The following is a 23,343-nucleotide window of genomic DNA, read 5'->3' on the forward strand; positions in this document are numbered from 1 at the left end:
AAAATAAATTTAAGCAGACTTAAGTAGCTCTCACAGACCCAGTATTCAAGCAGTCCTCACCCAAAGATAAAATAGAAAGAAATGTAATGTTGGGTGCCTGTCCCAGGAAGGCTGGAAACACCACATCAACCACTTAAGATGCTGCAAAAGGAAAATATAGAAGGAGGAGAGAACATAAAAAAATCACCACTTCAGGTCTCCAGAGCCTACATGACGAATACAGCTAAATGCTTCTGGACAGAACTAAATACAAAGTTAAGCACACATTGGCATTCCTTATATGAGGTTAGCTTGCTTCTTTAAGGATGACACAAAGAGGATATAGCCAAGAGCAAAAAGGTGATCATTTATCAACATAGATGAAAAATTTTTATAAACAAACTTTATGACTGAAAAAGAGGAAAAAGTAGCAAATGGATGCTAAGTCATCAGAAATTACTTTTTAACTGATAATCCTTGGAGTACAACAAAATGAAACTGGCAAGGACAGAATTCAAAACCCTGGGAAGACTGCAGCAAAAGAGAGTATGGGCACCCCTCATCAAGAGATACATCTAGTATATAATAATCTATTATTTAGTATACAAGTAACAATCACAATTGCAAATCAAGCCATAATTTTGAGCACTGGCACAAGCAATGTTGCTACTTTTGAAGAAGAATGTTAGCTTATTTACTGTAAACACCTCAAATATCTTTGAAATCTATGTCAAATGCATACACTGTCTGATGCTTCACCAGGATAGAGGGCAGTATGTGTGTACATATACACACAAGTGCACGAAACCCAGCTCAAAACAAGTGTAAGCTTTGTCTCTTATGTGTTCATACACATATACTAATTTCAGATTTTCTTTACACGTAGAATTGAACAGGCGTTGACCTCTATTGACCTCCCTTACACTGGTTCCACAGAGAATTATTTAGTGAAAACAAATACAACCTTTCCATCTTTTGAGCAAATTTCACAAATATAATTTAGGCACATTTACCAGATAGAAATCACAGCAAAGAAGCATCATGTTGTACTGAATTTCTTGATAACAAAAGCAGCACAGTTCGTTTGATACAGGATGACTCAAATACTGAGTCTAGGACTATTCTGCAATACTCAGAAAAATATCAGCAGGTTTTCCACAGAGTATCAATATAAGGACTATAGTAAATTACTTTTCAGTAAGTGTTGCATTTCTCCTGTAATTTAAATATTGTAACATAAAAAAATAATTAAAAAAACCATGCTCTGTCTATGGCTATTCAACATGCTCAGATTATAATTTATTTAAAAAAAATTACAAAGTACCTTCAGCTTCCCTAATTCCCCTTCAACAAACGTAATTTCAGCCTGAGGGTTCATGGCAGTCTCAGCTAATTGTGCTCCTGGCCATTGCAGTCCCCCTCACTTCCTTGCTCCAGCTCCTGGTCTCAGACATCCTTGAGCAAAATGAACTGCTTCAGCATATTAAATCAGCAAAAAGTCAAGCACCATATTTAATGATGGAATTTTTGTCAGGTTAGATTTCAGTGGGCTTAGCATGCTGGAACAGCTGAACACGGGTCCAGGGGAGCTCCCAAGCCCAGGTGGACAGGACAGCCAGCGGGCAGGTCAGGCTGCTGCCCCAGAACAGCCCCCAGCCAGCCAAGCTGACCACAAGCACCACTCGAGAGGTTGACAGCCACGCTGGAGGGAAGGGTCACTTATACCGGCTCAGTATTTCAGGAGGTGGAAGGAAAATGGAGGACCTAGATGCCCAGCTCTGTTCACCTGAGGAATCATCTTCTGGAGGACTTATTTTCCTCTCTTCAACCAAAAATATGTATAAAGTTATTATTATAATAATGCAGTGATTGCATCAGTCCAAAAAGGATATTCGCAGTTATGTGGCTGGCAAACTAACAGCAGTGACAGTACAAGAACATGCTCTAAATTCCTTATGTAAGGAGCTGAATTTACTATTACAGCCAATTTTACAAAACTGTCTCAGCATTTTAACTTTAAACCCAAAAAAGTAAGAGCACCTATTAAAAAAAAAAAAAATAAAAAAATGAAGAGCAGTCTCTTCATATATCTCAAAAAAGGAAGCAATTAAGACTTGTACTTTTTCCAATATTATCAAGGACACTGGAAAATTGCAGAGAAAATAAGATGATTGCCAGGAATTACGCTATTTTTGTAGATGAAAGGATGGGGAAGAAGTGGGAGGAGAATGAACTATCTTCCATATTGTGTAGTTAATTTTCCAACTGAATTGTCATTGCAATGCTTTTACTTCAAAGTTTACCACACAATTTCAGACATGAACCGCTATCAAATGTTCCAAATGTAGCTCAGATTTTCACTCCAGAACTATATGATCATCTTTACACTAAACTTCACAAAATAAGTCCTTCTGAAAACTCACAGAAAGGTGAGGTTGCTCCAAACCCCAATGTAACAAGCATGGATCGATCAGTTAGTTTCTCCAACTCTCTGCTTTTTCTATACAAAAACTGGGTGACATCAGGATTTCTTGCTTTTCTGTATCTTAAATCAAGATACTCTGTATATCAGCCGTAACTTTTGAAATATTATACTTGTTAAGCTGCAGATCATGTGTTGTTTTTTGAAAGATAAGAGTTCTCTTACCTGCAACAAGTATCAAACACTACTGAATTTGGACTCTAAGATGTGTTGTACAAATGGCTTCAAAAGTCTGTTTATGCAATGGAGAAGAAGAAAGCAAGGAGGGATAACCATGAAAGACCATCAGACATTGGCATTATCAAAAGCCTCCTCCACTAGACACACTCACACTCCTTGACTGCATTTGCAGAATAAGAAACTACTGAAAAATATAAACCTGTGTGCTATTTTAAAAAAAATATACCTGCTCCCTTCTGTTTGACACAAGAGTCTTCCCCAGACCACATCCCCGTCATGGTCTGGCTGGTGTACTGAAATAATGTATGTAGCAGGTACCATGGAGACCCAGATTAAGACGACACTGAAATGAAGACTTTCTACATATGGAAAGCAGTAATTTTAATATAATAAATGCTTCTTCACAACTATGTTTAAATCACCTTAAACAACCACAATACTTGAGGAAAGGACAGGAGATAGCATTTTTTCCTGCAATGTAGCATAAGTTTTTCTGCATGATTATGCAAGGACAGCCATCATTCGTCATCATGTCTACCAAAAGATTTTAAAGTCATTGGATATGTATGATGATACTACAGAATAAGGAATTTCTAATGTCTCAGATAATTTTTCTCACATCACCTTAACTATCATTTTACTCTCAGGAATAGGGTAAAAGGCTCCTATCCTGGACAATGTTTACTAAGTAGATTACTGGTTTCCCTTAGATAGTTTATTAATTAAGAATGCAAATATAATTTTAATTTTAAACTTCATCATAGCCCAGAAGACTAGGATTTTCATTTTCTATGTGATTTTCACCATGTGGTTTTTCTTCTCATTTTTATTGATACCAAAACCAAAATACTGTTTTATTTTTGACATGAAACATATGGCGTTTCAGCAAAAAATAATAATTTTAAAATCCTGTCCTTCCACCTATCTGCATCATAATGAAGGGCTTTCTTCTCTTCTGTTTGTTTTACAAGTCCCATTGTCACAGCAGTGCAGTAAAGGACGCAGTCTTGGAAAATGTGATGGATCAAAATAGGAAGGTCTTGGGCAGAAGGTGTCATATATTACTTGTTCCTTAAGTAGTCCCATAAGATAAATATTAAAAAAAAAAAAAATCTAGAAAACTATAAAACTTTATTCTTCAGTCAAAGTGTCAAAGCACATCATACAGTTTAACTAAAGAAATCTCTAGTACCCAAAATCTTGTGAGGAGGCTCTACCCTGCAGTTACTCAGCCTCTAGTAGAAAATTCTCATTGGAGCATAACTGAGCAATTTAAAGAACCAGCTTTTGAATTCCTGTTGGTGAGGATTTCTGAATTATTCTCCCCCACTTTCTCCTTTCTAATACTTACCTATACACCAGGCTTTCCGTGCCTGTTTCTAAATGACATAGATATCATATGAGTAATCTCTTCTGGTTGAAAATGTAATTTATTTTAATTGGAACTGAAAACTTGTTTGAGGGGTGGCAGGAGGAAACTGTTCCTATTTCCTGCTATAGTTCTCTCAGCATCTAATTACACACATAAAGAGGAACAATGGGGAGGCTGTGTGTTATTCAGTTTAATGTGGTTAATTACATGATTCCCTGTATGCATGCAAATACACCAGAGCCTCACAACTGATACAGCACCCACACAGCATATTTATCAGCTGTAACAATTGCACTTTGAGATCACAAATGGTATACCCCCTAGATATAAATACTATTTACTTAGAAAAGTTTCTAGCTCACATGAAAAAAATGGACATTGCAGCAGAACAGACATCAAATCAAAAATATTAACCATTAGCATCTGTATTTTCCACAAAATTCTTGTCAATGTGAATTAATTTCTTCCAAATCTAAACATACCCTTCTTACTGAAATTCCTTTCCTCATGCTTTTCCTGTACATAGATACTTTGGAGAGGCCCTTTTTTTTTTTATACTCTCATAGCCCAAGAGGAGTTGAACCAAACACTTCCAAAAGTTTGAAGAGATTTGGGCCACCTCAGAATGGAATAAAGGTAACAGTCATATTTTTTGCAAGTCAGATTCCATGCCTGGGTACTCCTGAGGACATAGAAGTCATTTTAAATATTATCTATCATTGAGGCCAAAGTTTCAGTTGGGATAAGGACACATCAGGTGGGTGGATCCTCTTCATTACTACTCTTTCTTTAAAGTTTTGCATAAACAATACTTTGTGAGTCCAGAGACAGAGAGAGAGGGTAGGTGGTCAAGGCGAATATAGATGAGACACCTGTAGGCATTCATAGTGGCCTCTGCGAACACCGTGTTCTCCTCCATACACTTCAGTAAGCTTAATGGGGAATAATCATCAGTCAGGCACTGCAGAGTAAGAGCTATTAATGACAGCTCAAACGTCAACACTGTCTGTCCCAGGAAGCACATGTGAAACGATTTGGTCTTGAGAAAAGACAGACAGCTCAGTGCTCAGAGAACAACTCTTCCAAGGCCAGATTTTTCAAGGAAAAAAGTCACTAAGGGGTGGGGGGAAGAAATTGTAAAAGTAACTGCATATGGTCCTCTTTCTACGAAGAGTCAAAGAAATGCTTTGGAAGCTTAGCATGAAATGATCTGAGCTCAGATGAGTCACTGGGGTTCTTGGAGCAAAATGGTCAGTGTGGATAATTGATAAAACAGAGGTAGACATGAAGAGGGATAGTCTTGATGCTTGAAAAATATGATGGCTTTTGTGAGGAGTTAACTTCCCTCCCTCACTACACAGTTGGAACAGTAGCAGGTCTCTTCAGAAATACAGGTGTTAAGAGGGAAGGAGGAATGTGTGCAAGCTGGAAGGAAGAAGTTGCATTAGTTGAGAAAATAATTAGGAGAATTTAGCCCTGACCTATCTTTGAAGCTGGTCCTCCTTTGAACAAGGGGCAGGACCCTTGGACTTCCAAAGATACTAGCCAACCTAAATTATTCTATGATTTTAAGGAAAGGGCTTAATGTAGGAAGAACATAACAAAAATAACATTATCTTAATTACTGAATGAAACCCCATGCTGAAAAATAGCTTTAGTTTGGAGTATAAGCCACTGATGCCCAGGGAAAGTGTGTGATTAAATAAGAGCAAAAGAACCTGCAAATGTAAGAGAAGATAGACGTCTTTTGTCAGACTAATGCTTTGATTTTGTTTAAACTAGTTTAAGTGAGTAATTTAGCTTCAATAGCACAGTGAATAACTGCTATTGCTACAAAGTTTTAACCTTTACCCATTCAATTAATGTTAGACCTTAAAAGCTCTTCTCAAAGAAAAAGTCTTTACATAAAAACTAGGAAAGAGGATATTCATATTCCTGTTATTCTTACAGATTAAAAAAAAAATACAGCCCTTGAGGTTTTAGAACAAGGTTTGATCAACTGATGTAAAAACTTAGAATTTTTGCTTATGGAATTGAAACATGTTTCCTTCTGACATAAAAATCTGCACTAAGCAAAGGTGGCAGATCTTCATAATTTCATTGCCACCGCAATTCAACACCAACTCAGTTTATTTTTTTTCACTGCCTCCTCAAGTTAAGATAACCTATTTTTTTTCCCAAATGCTTATTTAGAAAATCAGACTTCAAAATAAAAGGGTGACTTGCATTAATTGCTTATGCTTATCTTCTCTCCCACACTTGTTATAAGTCTTCTGGCCCATGCCTATAGCAACAACTGGAGACCTTTGCATCCTGGCCTTACCATAATGGTTATTCTTTCTCTCTTGCACATTAAAGAATACATGCCCTTGATGGCAGGTACATCAGGAAGAAGCCAGACATACCAAATGCATACCACCAGATGGCATCTTCAACCAGTTACATTTTAAACAGCTCATGCCTTCAGAAGGAGATTATGCATTTCATAGTCTTTGTATTCTGAAGCCTCAAGCGTTTATACTACAAAAAAGCAGAAGCACTTTTGAAGACCTAGAATGGTGCCAATGACCTGAAAGTCATTTTGCATTGTTAAAATCATCAGTCTACTGAGGATACATTTGTTCCCTTGACAAGGATTCAGGGAGCCATAGAAGTATTCTGCACCACACATCTCCTTAATGTTTCTTCTCTAATTTTACAATAAAATCTAGGTGTAATGCTATTGGATTTCCACAGAAGAACTACTGATTTACACAGGATTTAACTACATTCAATGCCGGCCCCCTATATTAAGAGGTGGGTTTGGCCATAAATAACCTTTATCTGTGTACTTGGAAATTAAGTTTTTCCACTATAATGAGCAAATTGTGTCCAGCAGCAGATACCTTAATAAAAACAAAACAAAAAATAAACAACCCCCAAACCCCAAGTAATTCTAAGAGAATCAGTAGACTACAGACCTATTTTTAATCTGCTGCAATCAATCCTTAAAATAACAAGTATAACATACAAACCACCCTCAAATCCTTAACAATGATCGCTTTATTGTACTTAGAGAGCAACCTAGTCTCACCTTAACACTAGTTTACCATGCTAATCTGTTTACCATGCTAACCTGCTAAAAGTAAAATTTTGGTGAAATGGCTTTTACCCGCCTCAAATGCTCTAATAATTAACTGCAGTTCAGAATCAGATATTTTCTTACTTGTTCAGAATCTGAAGATTAGTTTCTCCTCAAAGGAGTTTTACCCTTTCAACTGTAGTTTTTGAGATAGTTTGGGGAAAAAATATAACCTTATAGTTTTAAGTATGTAGACTAATACCACAAACAGCTCTTAGGTCTACTTCTCTTTACTTTTAATTGTGTATCTGCACTGAGGCTAACTTTTTCCCCTCTTAGGTCTGATAAGTGCCAAAGGAAATGAAGGGGAACAAAGAAGCAAATTAGCTTTCATAATTTATTTTTCTAGACAACTCTGACTATTGCCCATGACAGAAAGCAAACCAAGCAGAAAGAAAATGGAAGTGTTCTTGCACTGCCACTTCGTCAAAGGCTGAAGTCACAGGATTGATGTCTATGGCCACCAGCAATGCCCCCAACCCACCTTGCCACCCTGTAGGTCTTGGGCTGTATGCACAGAGGGCACCGAACACACAAAAGAACATGCAGGAAAGATGAGCTGAAATGTTAGGGGTTGTTTTATTTGTTTGTTTTTTAAGGTTATAGATTAAAAATGATACTTTCAAGTATTCTTTATTAATACAGGTTAATAAAAAAAAAAATCTTACAAAGGTAACTCAATTTTATCTCCTTGATTATTCAGAAAAAAATTTTGGTCTGGCTGGATAAAACCCTGAAATGAACTCTCACAAGCAGTTCATTTCGATTTCTGAATTCAACCTATATTGATTGAAGCAATCCTTTTGTGGCATTTTCCCCTTGTAAAGGTAGAATTTCTTACAAAGGTAGATTTGGAAGAAGGAAAAGTAGTAGAAGGAAAGTGACTGTCAAATATTCAACTTTCAGAAGCAACACCTGAAATCAGTGATGCTGACAGACCTAATGAGCCAGAAGAATTCTCTGCAGCGCTTTCCCTTGTGCCAAGCAGCAAAAGACTGGTTTTGATTCTTAGCCACAGATTCTTAAATTGGAGCTTAATCCACTGTCATTGCGTCCTTGGGTTGCCTGCTTTAGAGATGACAACATAGCTGGATCCAAAAAATCTCACTGACTCAAAACAAGCAATCCACAAGGTCCAATGCAACTGCTGAGCTCTAGGGATTATTTATGCAACAGAGAAAGGGAATGACAAAACTGCACAGGACTTAGATTCCTCTTGAAAATTTAAATCTTGTTGGATTTTTGTCAGACAATGAGGAGCAAGATCCTCCTCACTTATCAAGAGTATTTTCTCAGGAAGTAATTAGCATCCTGAGTGGCATCAGTATATGAATTTCAACTAGATGCCCAAATCTAAGAGAAGAGAGAAGCAGAAGCCAACACAGTCATTCTGGGGACAGCACCAAGGAACAATTTTAAACCCATCATTTAATGATATGCTGCCCTAAAAAAGGCACATAATGACATAATAAAGAAAATGTTACGGCTTGACATGCTACCAGTACAAGTCACATACACTACTGTCATAATTCCCTGTGACACTTTCCAAGACTTTCCAAAATCAACTGCAGATTGAAAACATGTTCCTGTTCAGCACAATTAATCTTCACAATTGGTGCATTTATTTAGAGAAGACAGATTTTACAGAGTTTAAAGACAATTTTAAAATACGAGTTTCTTTTTTTAAATATTTTTTAAAATTATATCACTTTTTTCATTTAAAAAGGCAAAATCTTCACAGAGGATATTATATACACTTTCAAATTATCTATAAATATTTTATCTAAATAAACTGCAGAAAACAAAATAAACTATCTGTCTCAGCTCCAGTAGTTGGTTTTTTGTTTGTTTTTTTGTTTTGGGTTTTTTTTTTAGAATAATTAAAATGCTAATGAAAAAGCATTTAAAGGCAGGAAGAAGTAGAAGAACCCATCCCAGAATAACATCCTTCTATAAGCATAAATTCCAATTTCTAATGCTCTCTGAGTTATGCTCTTCCTACATGATGACAGGTAATGTTTATAATATCTCTTAAGAAGGAACCTGCTAGTTATCTCCTTTGCACTTGCCAGTGCTTCACAGTCAGGTTTTGGTGAAAGGTTAGACATAAACATAAAGCACAGATGAAGGCAAGAGATGGGTGGTGTTGGCTCCAAAAGCACAACCAGACCCTAAACAACAGACACAACAGACATGAGGCTTTGAGCAACCTGATCTAGTGGAGGGTGTCCCTGCTGATGGCAGGGGGGTTGGAACTAGATGATCTTTGAGGTCCCTTCCAATCCAAACCATTCTATGATTCTATGACACACACACATCTGTACAGCTATTCCTAAATCAGATGAATGCAGTGGTACCTCTAAGTGGCAATGATCAGGTGACACAAAACACTGTTTGTCTCTGTCTTGCTATTATTTCACCCCTTTGCGCTCCTCCAGTTCCTCTTCTTCTCTCCCATGGCTGTTCCCAGCTTAATTTCTACATCACAGCTCTTGTAGGTATGGTGGGATTAAGACAGAATCAATCCCCGTTCCAGCCTCACATACATATAAAACAGGATCCTCTTACTTCACACACATACAAAGTGGGAAATGCTGGTTTGTGCATGACTGGGAGATTTTTGTTTCGCTGGGGAAAAAGGCAAACAGATGATGGAATTTCCCTCTACCCCCTTCTAGGTCTTACTCATTTCAGTACTCCTCCATCCAAAACGGGGGTGGAAGGAACATGGGTGGCTGCGATTTCAGCAGTGATCCCACTGCATTCCCACACCACTTGCCAATATAAACTACCACCTAAGACTGAGTTAAATTAACCTGAAGCCAGAATCAAAAGGATAAATAACTAGGCAAAGCTAAGAGAACACAAAAGGCAAGAACAAAGGATCTTTTTCTTTCTCATGAGAATTACACAGTGCAAACATCATGGTTACTTTCAAAAAAGAATCCAAGTGTCAAAACCCAGAACTACCCAGTTTTATCTCAGGTTGTGCCACTGACTACATAATCGCAAAGCAAATAAATCCTGATTTACAAGTTTCACAAAAATCTTCGAAAAGCTACAACAAACACCACTGCTATGATGTACTATGTCTTCTTGGAATAGCTCTAGAAGAAATGCTAATATGCTATACTGTGCCACCAGTATTTATTTGATGAGGCAGCACCCACTAAATAAATGCTAAATAAAAGTTGCTGAGAACAAAGTCCTAAAGACTTAGACTTAGGTATTTGCAAGCAGTTGTTTTTGTATTTTTGCTGGTGGTTATCTTTTAATTAATGCAATTTCTGTGCTGACTTGAAGCCCAATACATATTTGGTCCTCTGTTTCACAGTACCAAATTAAGCTCCCTATCTGATTTCACTTTGGTTTATTTGACTATGATTTTTGCACTAAAGCAAGTTAACTATAGATGGATTATTTATAAGAACAAGTGAGGTAGTTGTAAAGAATATGGTCTGTAGTATCCACCATCTTGCCAATAATGATAGATTTAACAGCTGCTACTAGAAAACATCAGCTCTGCCAAAATGTTAGATGCTAACGTCTGAAGCAGCTCAATTAAGCTACAAGATGCAATCACTTTGCTCTCCCAGGGTTGCAAGCACGCATATTTCAATCCGTATCTGGAACCAACAGAAGCATTTATGGAAGGAACAGATAAAAAAAAAAAAAAAAAAAAAAAAAAAGAATACCTACATCTTCACTTTCTTTCAGAAGTCCCAGTTTTTAAGCCACAAGTGATTTGATATATTATGAGTTCTCAATGAAGCATGCAAAATAACTGGAGTAGTGTCAGTTTTAATCAGCAATCCAATTAAAGGATCCAATCAAGTTCACTTTAGCTGTTCAATGTATGTTTATATCATAAATTATTTTTAACAGGAGTTTAACACGCAGGTTCTCTGTATTTTAATAACATATTCAACAGTGATATGTAAAGGGAAATAACTGTTGCATCAGCAAACTGTGCTCATGTGCACATTGAGAAAATATATTTAAAACATTTTTAAAAATTCCGGCAAATATTTCTTCATAAAGTCTAATTCATTTATTAAGCCAAAGAACACGACTGCCTTATACAGGCACATAAAAAGAACTGGACTATCATTCGCTTTCAAGAAAGATGCAAGAGTAGATAGTGCTGTTGATACTTTCCCTTTCCTCTTCTTCCATAGTTTCAACCTGTTCTGTTGAAATGTTGTATTTTTTTATGCAAACAAGATTGTGAATTGATATTATGAAAGAAACAAGTCAGAGTTTATTTCAAACTAACATTTACCTCACTGCAGTCAAAGCTAATTCTCCTATGATGAAGAAGAATTAACTGCAGGCAATTTATTCTGAGAGTGAGAATAATTTGCTGAAATGCATCCAGTTCTCAGGTGTTACTGGTCCACACAGGGAATGTATACCAGTATAACGCAGAAACTCAAACTGATGTAGTTACACTAGGAATAGCTGGGACTCCCGTGCACTTTAAGGCTAGAATGAACAAAATACCAGCATGTTTTCAGAATGACTAGCAATATAGTTAAAGCAGCTAAAGAAGTTAGTCACAACTGAAAGTTACCCCTACTTGGCTAAGACACAGAAAAAAGTGTCGTACTGTAACCAGCACTCTGTTCGGAGGGCAGACCCCATCACTTACTTACTCTTAGTATCACAAACAATATTAAAGATGCTTTTGAAGATAACTTTAATGAATGCATTATGACAAAGAAGGGGAAGGAATAATTCTTCTGTTTAACACTTACCCTCAGAAGCTGCAGGCATCTAGACTTCAAATCAGCATTAAAGCTTTTAGGTTTGGGAGTCCCAAGACATCAGCCACTCAGGATGAAGTTTTACAATTTGATCACATAAATGCTTTTTTCCACAACACAATATTTTAGTTATAACAGTGTCCTGGAAATTCAATAGTTTCCTCAACAGTAATCATGGTACTTTAGATTTAGAGTATAAATTAAATTATTTAAGTGTGAAATAAAGAAGTTTTAACTAAAATTGTTTTTACTGAAATGTTAATTTCAGACAAACTTTGATGTTGTGCTAATATGGATAGATCTTACAGTACTTGTAGGTCCCTAATAAGCAATCTTGTTAATTTTCCATGCTGGAATTCTATCTTAAACTGCTTCAAAGGTAAAAATCAGAAAGAACTGTTTTAGTTTGACTCTCCAATTGCATCAGATCATTTACATGTGTGCTACAGTTCAATGCAACTTCAAACACTATTGCATTTATACTATAATGTGACCATAAATAATTTTATTAGCTTGTCTTAGCATTGATCACTTTAGCTAGAAATTCTCAATGGTTACAAAGTTTTAACTTGCACAGCACTAGCAACCTACTAATATTATTTTATGCTACCAAATGAGAGAAATTGGGAAAAGGAAAAATGCATGCGGAACATGAGGAAACGTTCAGGCCCAGGAGATCCTACCACCCCATGCAATAACGTACCCAGAGAATATCTAGAATTCTCAAGGATTATAAAAAGACACATGCTGGCAGGAAAGGGCTTTTGCTCCATAGTTTTTATGGACCTATAAAACACCAAAGGTTTTCGAAGGTCACCAGAGTTGCTGCAGTTGTTCCCACACTGGCTATCCCCAGACACCTACAACCAATTGAAGAGCTCAAATGGCAAAAACTGTCAGTGTGCTCACTACAATACAAACATTACAAGCAATACAAGCATTTAAGTTATATTTCCATACCAACAACAGTCAACGAAGCCAATGGAATTTTTTAGCCAAGGACACTGCAGTGAAACTGCAAGTGGGTGTATTCCTTCTTAGCATGCACAAGCTTAGTACTTATATACCTGTTGGAAATACATACGCACCCTACCTTATATTATGTGATGCAAAGGGAATAGCAAGGAAGGCTCTGCAAGCAACAGTGGTTTCCTTGCATCTACCACATCTGTAAACGTGGGAGCTGCAAAATACAGGGCTAGGAGAGGAAAACAATATGAACAAGGAAAAGACTTGCAGAGACTGAGATACTTTCTATGCTGCCACATTAAGTTTTTATTCTGTCTCCATTTGGTGCTCTCCTGTCTTCACATACCAAGCTGCATGCACCTGGCATTTCAGATAGCTTTGAACATAGGATAGCATAGATTCAGGGCTTTCTCAATGAAGCATGTGAAGGTTTAGAACAAGAGTATATGCTTGTTTTACCTATTTTCCATTTTTTCTAAATGAGGGACTGACAGAAGCTGAACCTGTGTCTGCACATGGTCTGGCTATTGTCATCAGGCCAGAAACCACTGTCATTGCCACTATGGGTGGTGGCACCTACAGGAACAGAATTCAGAACATCTGTACACAGGCAGCTGCCTCCGTAATGATCATACGTTACATGGAAGTACCATATGCAAAAAAGCACAGGTTTATTAAGATGCATATGACTTAGGTTTTTGTGTTCTTAGTTTACTAGAGGAAACTTGTTAATAATGATGGGCAGAGACTAATGGAGTGCACACTGAGTACATAAAATGAGAGACATGAAATGCTACAAGAAGAAACAAAGTATATGTTAACTACTTTTAAAATAGATATCAACAGGAAAAAAAGACTTACCTTAAAAACACCAACACACATCTCTTACAAGCCTTTTCACTTGTGCAGTCATATGTGCAAGAGAGATCATGCTATTTTAATTCAGTATCTGTAAATCTAACAATATCCTCAAAAAAAAAAAACCAAATCGAAAAGGTACAAGCAAAGACACACAATGATAGATATCAGACAGACATTCAACTTAGAGTTCTAGATCTAACTTGTAGTCAATTATGTCATTTAAGGAGGGAAAAGTTAAAATCACAAAACAATTAAGGTGGGAAGGTCATCTAGTGCAACCTGCTCTGCTCAAAACAGGGTCAACTTCAAAATTAGATCTAGCTTCAAGCTGGAATTGGCTGTTGTCCTCAGATACTTTGCTGTTGAAATCAAATTCTGCAATATGACCTTTGGGTTCTTGTATTTTAATCCCAACCCCTCCAGATTAATAACGCTATTTAACCTCTTGTTGCTGGTAATCTTTGCAGATGTTGAAAAACAACAATTTATCATCATGTTACAAAACTGCAGGTTTGGTTGCTTTGAAAAGGACCAGTGAACTGAGGTCCACTAATGTCAATAAATCATACATCCAGTAATTAAAGCGAACACCACAAATGTTGGCAAAACGTATTTATTATGTGACAGAATTAAGGTTTCAAGTATAACCTCTACTGCATATGCATTATGCTACAAATTCCTTAATTATATAGTCACTTTCTGCTCTTTTCCATGCAGTGGGTAGAAAGAACGATACTCATGCACTGAACAACTTTCAAGTTGTGTTCTCTTCACTTGTGTGAAACGTGCTTTAGTTACAAAACTTCTATGAACCTTACTCTGGAGACAGCATGATCAGCTTGCTCGCATACTTTCAACACCACTCAGTATAGCAGCATCTCATCACTTCAAAAGACATGTGTGAATTACTGTCTTCAAAACACAGGTGAGCTAAAGGGCCCATTTGACAGACTGGAAGCCAAGCAAGATGACATTGCCAAAGGCTTCCCCTAAATTTGTTTTCCTGACATAACACATTCAAAAACCCAAAGAACTTATCATTCTGTAGATAATTCTATAATATACAGAGGTACACATGTATACTCACTCACAGAGAAAGCTGCCCATGTGCTGAAGTCAAAGGGATACTGGCACGCTGTTAAGAGTGTTCAGTACTTAAGAACAGCAGATTTTAGATCTAGAAGTGATGGTCCATCAAAAAAAGCAGGTAATACTCAAGTCATCATGCAAAGGGTAGCATACATCACTTGCCCAGAATTGCTCTGTATAGTGACAAATCTATATAGTAAAGCCACATAGAGCTACCCAGGCAATTAGAAAACTGGCATTCCCAACTGTTCTTTGGAGCATGACTTCAGTAAATATTGCCATCAGGGAGGTTCAGAGATATACTTCCTTAGCCTTCTAGAAAAAAAACAATTAAAAATGAGCCAATTTCTCCATGTGTCATTATCCTGTTACGAACATAAAACAGGACTGGAAATTCTAAGGCTGCCACAGAGACATCTTTCCTCTGAACACTGAACAGCTGTAGTCTAGTGGTAGGTCAACCTCATTAAACCCACAAGCTTAAGATGAAGATCACATGCCTCCAAACGAAGAGCGTATAGATTAAGAAGTCAGGAACAATCCATCTGTGGAAGGTGACTCCTGGTCCCCTTGCTGTCTGCCCATTCCCTGGTGAGTGAAGGCTGGCATGGACATTCCCCATGGTGCTGCAGGCAACTGGAAAGCATCCTGGTAGCCCACGGTGCCTGGCTCACTTCGTTCTCACACTGGAAACCCAGATGACCCCATAAGCCTTGTGGCAGCCCTTCACTGCTGCCTATCATGACACAGGTCTGTACTGGTAACTGCTTCTACCACAGCTGTCAGTCTGCAGTCAGGTCCACTCCATGTGCCCCTTCACCTCCGAGACCGGGCGCCTTGCCCAGCTAGTCCCAATATCCTGTCAACTTCTTGCTCATCTTCCTACTTTGCCTGCACAGCCATCCTCTGTCAACTTCTGACTCAGCCTCTTGGCCATTTCCTTCTCTCCCAAGCTATCCACCTCTATCACATATTCTTGTCTTCAAGTCAAGTAGCCAGTCTCAACTACCTCCTTGTCATCTGTTAAGCAGCCCCTGTCACCACTTTTCATCCCTGCTTTCATTCTTCCCCCGACACACTCACTTTTTTTCACTCCGTTCACTCCATCCTTCCCAACTCACATTCACAAGTCAAGACAAAGTTGCCTCAACACTGCCCAGATGCAAGAAAAGTCCTGATAGCAGATGACTTGGAGTCTTTTCTTAGTTTGGGCTCTGTTCAGATTCATACCCAGTGAAAAGCAGCCCTGTGTAACAACTGCAGGAATAGTTCACCTTGTTTGTAATCCAGAACTGTAGCAAACTACGCATGGATGTACATATATATGTAGCAAATGAGGAGAATTTGAGCTAAGGTTGCAAATGAATTAATCAGCAATACCTCAAAAGGCTTATAACCTTGCCAAATCTGAAAACAAATTGTATTCACTCTAAATGACGATCACATTGGAGCTTCCAGCTAACCCAGACAAAGAGTAAGTTTTATACATGAATGCAAAGTATTGGATTATGCATTCCACATTAAGGCTCTTTGCATGCCTCCTGCCCATTATACAATTCATCAAATCCAGGTCTTCTATGTACACACTTTATTTCACATGACTTTGGTTACAAACAGAACTCTGTTATTTTTTCCGAAGACAATTATTTCATCTCTTAAAATAAACAGGAGAGAGATTTCAAATTGAGGGATGTCTGCACAAGGCTTTAAGAAAAAGCTTTTCATGTTCTTTAGCATTTATCAAGTATATCATCACTCTGCTAATCCTCAGTGCTCTTACTTCAACAGTTATGCTCTTCTCTCTCTCTTTTTTTGATGATCATCATCTCATTAATCAGCTACAGGGATATGTTTCTAAAAAATGAATGTATGTCCCACAAAGGATCCCATATTAATGATTTATGACTGTCACTCTTCAACAAGACTGCTTGCCATGTCTAAAATCTAAAGTTTATTTTCTTCTCCAGTCTATTAGTGGTTTTGTTTGTTCTTCCATACTTTTGAAAAAAGCTTTCCTCTGCTCCATAGTTATTTCTTCATTGCCTATATACTTTGCACTTCCACCACATCATCGGTCAATTGATATTCTCTTTATCCAGTCACCTGCTGTCATACTACTCATACAAAGAAAATTGTCAGGCCCACAACAACATGCTTCACAAGCTTTCCCAACCTCCTCCCCACGATTTATTTTTTTCCTTCTTTTGATGATCACTTTCATAACACCAGCTTTCATGTTTGTTCATACAGAACATTAGCACTTCTCAGCTACCCTGCTAACAAGCATTAGGAGCCCAGTTTTTCTACGCTAGTTTAAAAAGAGTAGCTACCAGCCACCCTGAAGAATGCTGCAGTATCACAATCACTGCATGAGAATAATTTCAAAAGCAGGAACAAGGCAAGATGTAGGCTCAACTGAAAAAAGAATCAAAGATTTAAATTATACCACTGTGATACAATGGGGTAACCTTCAGGAGATTAATCTCCAAATTATAATTCAGATACCTTATATACCTTATATAATCCCAATACCTTCAAAAGCATTTAAGAAATAATTTTTAAAGAGGAAAAATTAAAAAGAGAGAGAGAATATTAAACATGGATGTAGGAAAATCACTTGGAACACAACACACCAGACCTGTTCTCCTACAGTCTACTTCTCTCAATGGATTAAAAAAACCACAAAACAAGCAAAACCAACCTCACTTAAAAAAAAAAAAAAAAAAAAAAAAAAAAAAAAAGAAAATCCACAGAATGGTTGAATTTCTGCATGTATGCCACTCATTTATGGACAACAGTATTGCAGCTCTATGATTTCTCCCATTTATCCTGAAGTATCAAAGAAAATGTCTGTAGAACTTTATTCTCAGTCTACTCGGGAGATACTTTTATTTGTCCTATTTCCTTTCTTCATCTGTGAGCTGCAACATGATTTAAATCTTTTCCAGCAGAATTGTACAGCAGCATGACAAGCTAATTATTACATAAAAGATGATACACATTATGTCTCTGGGTCAAGCTACAATCCCGTATTTGGATGATATTTTTAAAATTACAAGCTTTAATAACTTGTGCATTATTCTAGGCCAGGCACTATGCTCTTCAGTTTCAGAGAAGGTTTCCTGAAAATGAAGGTTTCCCTACTTCTATGTAGTTTTTGGTGAATGCTACCAGTATTGATACACAAAGACTGGTAACCCTTCTGCAGCAGATAAACCTATTTCTTTTACTTTTGTCAGGGCTTTCCAGAAACTAAAGTGACAAAAGGACCTGCCTTCTTAAACCAAGTTTTATGGTTTAGTTTTATAGTTTAAGCTGGCTGGAACTAGTTATCTTTTGCCCCGCAGCTAACTTGCTATGCCACAGATTGATTTCTTGCCAAAAATGCACTCATATCCGATAACAACAACAAAACAGGGGAGGAGGCACATTAGAGCAAGTAAATGCATTCATATGTTCAGAATGCAGTTGGAGACAGGAGACAATTAGAGAAGGAAATTTAAAGTATAAGGCATTTCCTGAGGATTAATGAGTGGGTGGTAGTGTTTGATAGTCAAGGGCAGGATGGGTTCTGCAACCAGCACAATTCATTAATCCCCCAGGCAACACAAACTGGGATTCTGCTAATTTTTTTCCTTTTTTCTGCACTCATTATTTTCTTTAGCATTTAATTAAAATTTCCATTTACTCTGACACCATTGTTCCTTCAGAGCTCAATGTCGTCTGTATGTCTGAACAGTGCTACTATGGTAAACGACATCTATAAAATTATGCAATTAATACCTGGTGCAAAAGGCCAGATAACTTTTCAAGTTTAAGAAAGTTCCTCTAATCTTCTTCTAAAGACTAAAAATGTTCTCTGCCTTAGAAACAGAAAGGGCTGTGTGATGCATTGCTCTAATTTACAAGTCACTTGATGGCCTCCATTATCCTAGTAGTAGCAGAGAAAGAATCGAGTATTGGACAGAATACATTATTTTCAATTGCTTATCAGCTCCTTAGGAAGCTACAAACACTAATGCATCACATAACATGTCCCAGATCAGCAACCAACCCCTCCATCATCCTAACTCCATACTAACCTGTGACTGGTGCATCTATGTCCAGCAAATTTTTTTCTTGGCGGAGAATTGAAGCTCCCTCTGTTATTATTCTCAAAGCAACACTCTCTTCCAGTCTCCCTTCTTTCATAAGGTGTGCCTTTAAGATATCCACACGAGGTTTTCCATCATTATCAAACACTTCCTTAGCTGTGAGCCGGTGACTTGGAGGAAATGGGACAGCTGAGTGGAAAAAAAACAAAAATATCTGGTCACTTTTTACAGCAAAGTCTCTATTACTGACAATGACAAATTTCAAAAGACATATCTGCTGCAAAACTGTGTTAACATGAATTTTCTACTGCCTCTTATAATTTGTGGTTTCAATTGTACATAGATTAACAAAGATACTATTAAAGCACACATGTATTCGGCAGGCTACATTATTCATGCATGCAAGAACAACTAATTCACGCTTATAAAAAAATGAGAGGAAGATTTAGGCCACATTTACAGGTAGACACATTCAAACAAGTCCCCAGAAAGGCATGGGAATATCAGGGAAAAAAGGGAATGGAGCTTAAACTGCTCTAGTAGTACTAGAGAACATTGATCTAATGCTCCCCTGTATTAAGAGAAAAAAAATGCACAAACAAGTGCAGTATTTAATTTCCGTGCATGGACATGCATAGATACACTCCAATTAAAATGCTAAAATCCAAGACAGACCTCTCTCTAACGACTTGGGGTAGGGGGATGGAAGATGTCTTCCCTGTGTAAGTAATAGGTAGCTACACAAGATACATTTGAAGCCCATCAAAGCAAGCCTGAGTGCCAAACAGACCACTCCAGCAAAGGCAGGGCAGAGGATGTATCAGACTGAAGTTGGGAATAAATGAATAAATAGGCAGGTTGCCCTAGCAACATGGCAGTGACTAGCAAGCTGCGTACTGCCATCACGTAAGGTCTGAGGTGTACAGTAAACTTCAGATGCTCCTGCTCTCGCTCTCCTGGAGCCAGCTGGAGAAAGCTCAGAAGTGATGCCCTCAGCTGCCAGGATGAGGCTGGAGCATTATCCTAGCTTAACCCCCTTTCCTTCGCCGTTCAATTGGAGTGGCATTAAGCACCACCTGCCTTGCCGGCCACAGGGTAATGACACTGATCCCTGACACAGCTGTGGGAGGCTCAGGTTATTCAGGAGCTCCCAGTGGGGAGAGGAGGTGGCCACAGGGCTGGTCTTGGCTGGCTGCATCTGCAGTGCAACCTCGTCCCTGCCAAAGGGCCGTCTCTCCCGCTGAATGTCTTACTGGCAGCTCTGCCACATTGTGAGATGTGAAACCCTAATGCAGCAGATCAATGCATCTGTTAGCTTCAATTTTCTTCTCATTTCACAACCAGCATATTTCAGAAACAGCCCGCAAATGACACCCATCATTTAACGCCCAAGCCGAGAACTCTTCACTTACGCTACCAGAAGTAACCGAGCAGATAATAAACAACTTCACTTTGTACAGTTATTTCCCACAGATTTTAAACACAAACATCTTCAGTAAATGCTCTTTTTTTTTTGGTCTAATTTTCTTTTTTTTCCTCTTTGCTGCCCTAGCTCCAGCAGTCCATTCACTGAAACGCAGTGCAGACTAATGAATGTGGGTCTTTGCAATACACTGAAGCCTGAGTGCTCTTGGACTTGGATGTGGGACAACAGGGGGAGAAGGAGAAAGTTTATGACGTCCCTTATACCACCAGGATTTTCCTGAAGCTATGACACCTACAACCAACAATGAAGTTAAAACACAGCCCTCGGTTCTGGAAATCCCTGACACAGACCTGTGATACCTTCTCACTCAATCTACAAGACCTTCTAGACTGCTTTTAATTAGTTTAAGTTTAGAATGGTACTTCTATGATAAGAGGTAGGCTGTTAAAGATCAAAACCTCGCCCCACTTTCTGTAGCTACTGCAGTTAAGTCTATCCTATGACGCTCACAAAAATGAGTTTATAAGCGTTGTCAATCGTTCACATATATCTGCAGCAGATCCTCAAAAGCAAGACAGCTATATACATGAGCTATAAACAATCCATTATGCAACACAGAAAAAGAATAACCATTGCAAGAAAAAGGAAGGTGGAAGAACTCAGCAGTTCTCCAAGCCTCCATCCTCCTTCTAAAAAAAACCAAAAAACCAAACCAACCCAAAACAAAAAATAACCCAACTCCCCCCCCAAAAAAAACCCCAAACAAAACAAACAACAAAACCACAGAAAGCTAGCTAGTCCTAATGATCCTGCATGGAGGAAGGAGGAGAGGGAAGAGTTCTTACTTATCTATAATCAGTTTAGCTGGAAGCAGCACGTACCATTAGTGTGCATTCCTTTGCAACAGAACTGCCTCTGTTCTTCCCCAAAGCTATTACGGTGCAAAAACTTATGCAGCATACTAGTAGTTTGAGGTAACCACCATATATGCTGAAAGGAGATTTTTACTTTTATAAAGATAGAGCAAAACAGACAAGTAAACAAGCAAACAAAAGCTATGAAACATTACCTACTGATTAAGAGAAAAATATGGCATACACTGCAGCACTGTAAGAGCTCTGCAGGCAGATTTCTAACACGTACCAGTGGCTAATTAAAGGAAAAAAGATACTGTTCCAATAGCAGATGATTAACGATTAATTAGCAGAAACATGAGCGACTGAATAGACCACAATCTATCTGGGCATCATCCATTACAAGAATATTAATTTTGCATGTACACATACACAGAGCTTCCACAGAAGAACAACATAAGAAATGGTCATGTTCATGTGGAAGTCAGTTAAACACTGTTCTTTACTGTTATCATCCACAAATGCCTGGATCAACCAAAACCCTTTTATAAACATTTAATTTCCATTGCTTTATATAAAGCAACGTTACCATCCGAATACACGGGTATCCATCAGCTTCTCCATACCTGGGTTTTTATTTTTACCCCTGCTTTTTTTAAACCTATGCTATTAGCGCTTGCAACAAATAACTCTTTCTCTCCCAGTGGTTTTGCCTTTATCAGAAATAAAACTGTGCACTTCATCCGACAGCAACTGTGCACAGAGCACACAGCACAATGGGGAAGAGCATGGAGCTGGGAGAGGAGCCCACCAGAGAGAGGCAGGAGGAGGAAGGAGCGGTGGGTTGAACCTCCAGCATCAAGCTCCTCACCACGGCACAGGCTCAGGGGATGTTTTTGTAAAGAGAGGTGGGAATCTATATTAAGCTAAGACCATAAAAAAGGGAGAGGCAATAAAATTTGTATGCACATACAACATGTATTTTTAGGAAGTTTAGTGACAAAGCCCACTACAAGACCACCATACTAGAAAGTCATTCACGTTTACCCATACTATGTAAAACTTAACACCTGGACTGGTCTCTACCTCCATTTATATTTATTTCTTTGTATTAGCATTTAAAAAAAATAAAATAAAAAAGACTACCAACTATTCACCATGTGAAATACTACCCTGGTGGTCTGGTAATAAAACACAGATCACAGCAAAAGGTAAAGAAATCGAGTTTTTAACCCTTTACCTCAGCCTGTCAGTAGCATCCTCCTGAGATCTGAAAACACAAGAAAATACTCTTTAACCACTTACTGGTATTTTTTCTTGTGCTTTCAGGTCTCTTGAGTATGTTCCAGCAAATGGAGAAAAAGGTAAACCTGCTATTTTACTGTCCTTGCAGGCTGCTGCAAAACCCATCTTACCATTAACACAGCCACTGCAAAGGTCAGACACATCGTTACTGTTTCTCTCAAATACTAAGCAGCCTCTCTAGAACAAATAAATAAACCATAAAGAGCTGTGCTTAATTAGAGTGGACCATGTGTGCACACATAAATAAAATACAAGCACACAGCAAAGCAAGCATTATTTTGTTTATACATTATTCATTTTAAAATGAAGCTGTACACTAAATTAATACTCTCAGAGAGGCTGCCCATAAGAAAAACTATCTTTCATCAATATTTAAGTTCCTTGCAAATTATCTTCCTCTGTAATGCTTGTCCTGTAATTTCATATAACTTATACTATATGTCTGTATGTAACTGTGCTTATAGCACACCATACTTCTATGAAAAATAAATGCTTTCCTCTTCATTCGTAGGGAGAACACACCAAGAACTATCACCATCTCAATAACCCAATGGCAATTTGCAATTCTGCATTTTGAGAAACATTTGCACTAGAGCAGCAGCTATACTCTACACATGTCAAAAAAATGTCAGGTCACTCTGCAGCTTTATTTTTTTACATCTACTTATTCATAAACTTCAGACTTGGAGTACATAAAATTTTCCCGCCATCTTGGAAGCTCCAACAAAACTGTATCTTTGAAAGCCAGGAACATTTTTGATAGCTAACTAATACTTCTTGCAGGCTGGCTTTGAAAAATCTATCCCCATTTTGAAGGTGGTTCACCACAGGACATACTCTTGGGC

The 23,343-nt window shown here is 38.0% G+C and overlaps 1 protein-coding gene across 1 annotated transcript in view; it reads right to left on the reverse strand.

Moving 5' to 3' along the window:
- The window catches only part of PPP3CA (protein phosphatase 3 catalytic subunit alpha), a gene marked incomplete at its 5' end in the record, with an annotated part of 114,245 nt that extends 95,143 nt beyond the window's left edge, over nucleotides 1–19,102 (reverse strand). The window contains one exon of the mRNA XM_010162636.1: nucleotides 18,902–19,102. Coding sequence (XP_010160938.1) covers nucleotides 18,902–19,102 — 201 coding nt within the window. The remainder of the gene's footprint in view (nucleotides 1–18,901) is intronic.
- Nucleotides 19,103–23,343: the final 4,241 nt, after the last annotated feature.

This window comes from Antrostomus carolinensis, unplaced genomic scaffold, assembly GCF_000700745.2.
Source record: "Antrostomus carolinensis isolate BGI_N321 unplaced genomic scaffold, ASM70074v2 scaffold9062, whole genome shotgun sequence".
NCBI lineage: Eukaryota > Metazoa > Chordata > Aves > Caprimulgiformes > Caprimulgidae > Antrostomus > Antrostomus carolinensis.